Source organism: Theobroma umbraticum, unplaced genomic scaffold, assembly GCF_002168275.2.
Source record: "Theobroma umbraticum cultivar Fairchild unplaced genomic scaffold, ASM216827v3 scaffold_115.0, whole genome shotgun sequence".
In the NCBI taxonomy this organism is placed as follows: domain Eukaryota; kingdom Viridiplantae; phylum Streptophyta; class Magnoliopsida; order Malvales; family Malvaceae; genus Theobroma; species Theobroma umbraticum.
The window spans coordinates 678,210-680,071 of NW_018397284.1; the positions used below are offsets into that span (position 1 = coordinate 678,210).

Genomic DNA, 1,862 nt, shown 5'->3' on the forward strand with positions numbered 1-1,862 from the left:
TGTGTTGGATTTTGTTCCTTAAGAATAAATTAGAAGTGTTTGACTTTTCTAAAATTCAAGGCAAGAGTTGAAAAAGAATTAAGAAGAAGAGTTAAAATTCTCAAATCAGACAATGGTGGAGAATACAAGTCTTTAGCATCTTCTAAATATCTCGAAATGGAAGGCATTCAACATCAGCTCACTGCTCCATACTCTCCTCAGCAAAATGGTGTTAGTGAAAGGAAAAACTGAACCATAATGGAGATGACCGAGTGCTTATTGATGGAAAAGGGATTACCTAAGAACTTTTAGGCAAAAGCAGCCAACACTGTTGTGTATCTACTAAATCTTCTTTTACCAAAGAATTGAAAGATGTGACTCCACCAACATGGTATCAGAGCACTATTAAGATCTTAAGGGATCACAATAAGGCTTCATCACTTATAAACCTTGTTTAAAACATCCTCCAAACTTATTTTTTTACTTGTTGTCTAACACTATTAAAATGGTTACAAGTTCTTCTTTCTCTCACCAAGCCTCTCCTATCTTTGATGGGAGTAATTATCCCATTTGGGCCATCAAAATGAAGTCTTATTTGAGGGTTAATAATTTGTGGATGTTGTTCAAAATGGTACTTTACCTCCACAGTTAAGAGAAAATGCTACACTTGCTCAAATCAAATAGCATGATGAAGAGGTGGCAAAACATTACAGAGCTTTGTCATCTCTACATTATGCTATAACAGAAATGGTGTTTATTAGGATCATGGCTTGTGACATGGCAAAGGAAGCATGGGGCAAGTTGGAGGAAGAGTTTCAATGGTCTGATTGCGTCAGACAGATGCAAGTTCTCAATTTACTACGAGAATTTGAGGTCTTAAGGATAAAAGATGTTGACTCTGTCAAAGACTATTTTGATAAGGTAATGAAGGTGGTTAATCAATTGAGGTTATTGGGTGAAACTATGCCTGACAAATGGGTGGTTGAAAAAGTTTTAGTTAGCATCCTTGAATGCTTTGAATCAAAGATTTTTTCCTTAGAAGAGTCTAAAGATTTGTCCAAACTTTCCCTTACAGAGCTTGTAAATGCTCTCCAGGCTTCAGAACATAGGAGGGCAATACGTTTGGATGATAACACTGAACATGCTTTGGTCACTAAGTTCAAGGGAAAGATAATTATAGACACTGGAAAGAAGGGACACAACCAGTCAAAAGAAAAAAGGAGGCGTTCATCACAACAAAACACCCAACAAAAGGAGAAAATTTTCAATATGTCCATATTGTAAAAAAAGAAATCATACAGAGGCATACTGTTGGTTCAGATCAAGCATGAGATGTCATGCTTGCAATCAGTATGGTCATATTGAGAAGGTTTGTAAAAACAAATCAGAAAAGCGAGACAATTTACCCCAGAAAATTGAAAAGGTTGAGGTGGCAAAAGAACAATTGTTTATGGCATTGAGCAAGACCAAGGTTGCTAATCCAAGCCACTGGTTGTTAGATAGTGGATGTTCAAGCCATATGACTCCAAATGCAAAACTTTTCACTGAACTTGATCATCAACATAGATTAATGTTGAAATAGGCAATGGAGATTTTCTTCATGCAATAGGGAAAGGTATTGTGGGAATTCAAACTACATTAGGCAACAAGTTTGTTTCAGGAGTTCTACTTGTGCTTGAAATTTCCCAAAATTTGCTTAGTGTTGGGCAAATGGTTGATGATGGTTATGTCTTATTATTTAAAGACAAATCCTGCACTATAGTTGATCCCACAAGAGAGTTTGTTATGACTGTTCTTATGAAAAGAATGTGTTTTCCTCTGAATTGGAATGGTGTGTGTGAGCTTTATAGCCTCTGTTCATCTCTGTTTTATTGTTGTATAAT

At 36.0% G+C, this 1,862-nt stretch overlaps 1 protein-coding gene across 1 annotated transcript; it reads left to right on the forward strand.

Annotated features, from left to right (window-relative positions):
- The first annotated feature begins 744 nt into the window (after positions 1-744).
- On the forward strand, positions 745-1,561 carry LOC149526262 (uncharacterized). Its single transcript, XM_089785640.1, has 2 exons — positions 745-1,184; positions 1,300-1,561. Exons 1-2 carry the CDS (start codon positions 745-747, stop codon positions 1,559-1,561), a joined length of 702 nt encoding a protein of 233 aa, XP_089641766.1.
- The last annotated feature ends 301 nt before the right edge of the window (positions 1,562-1,862 follow it).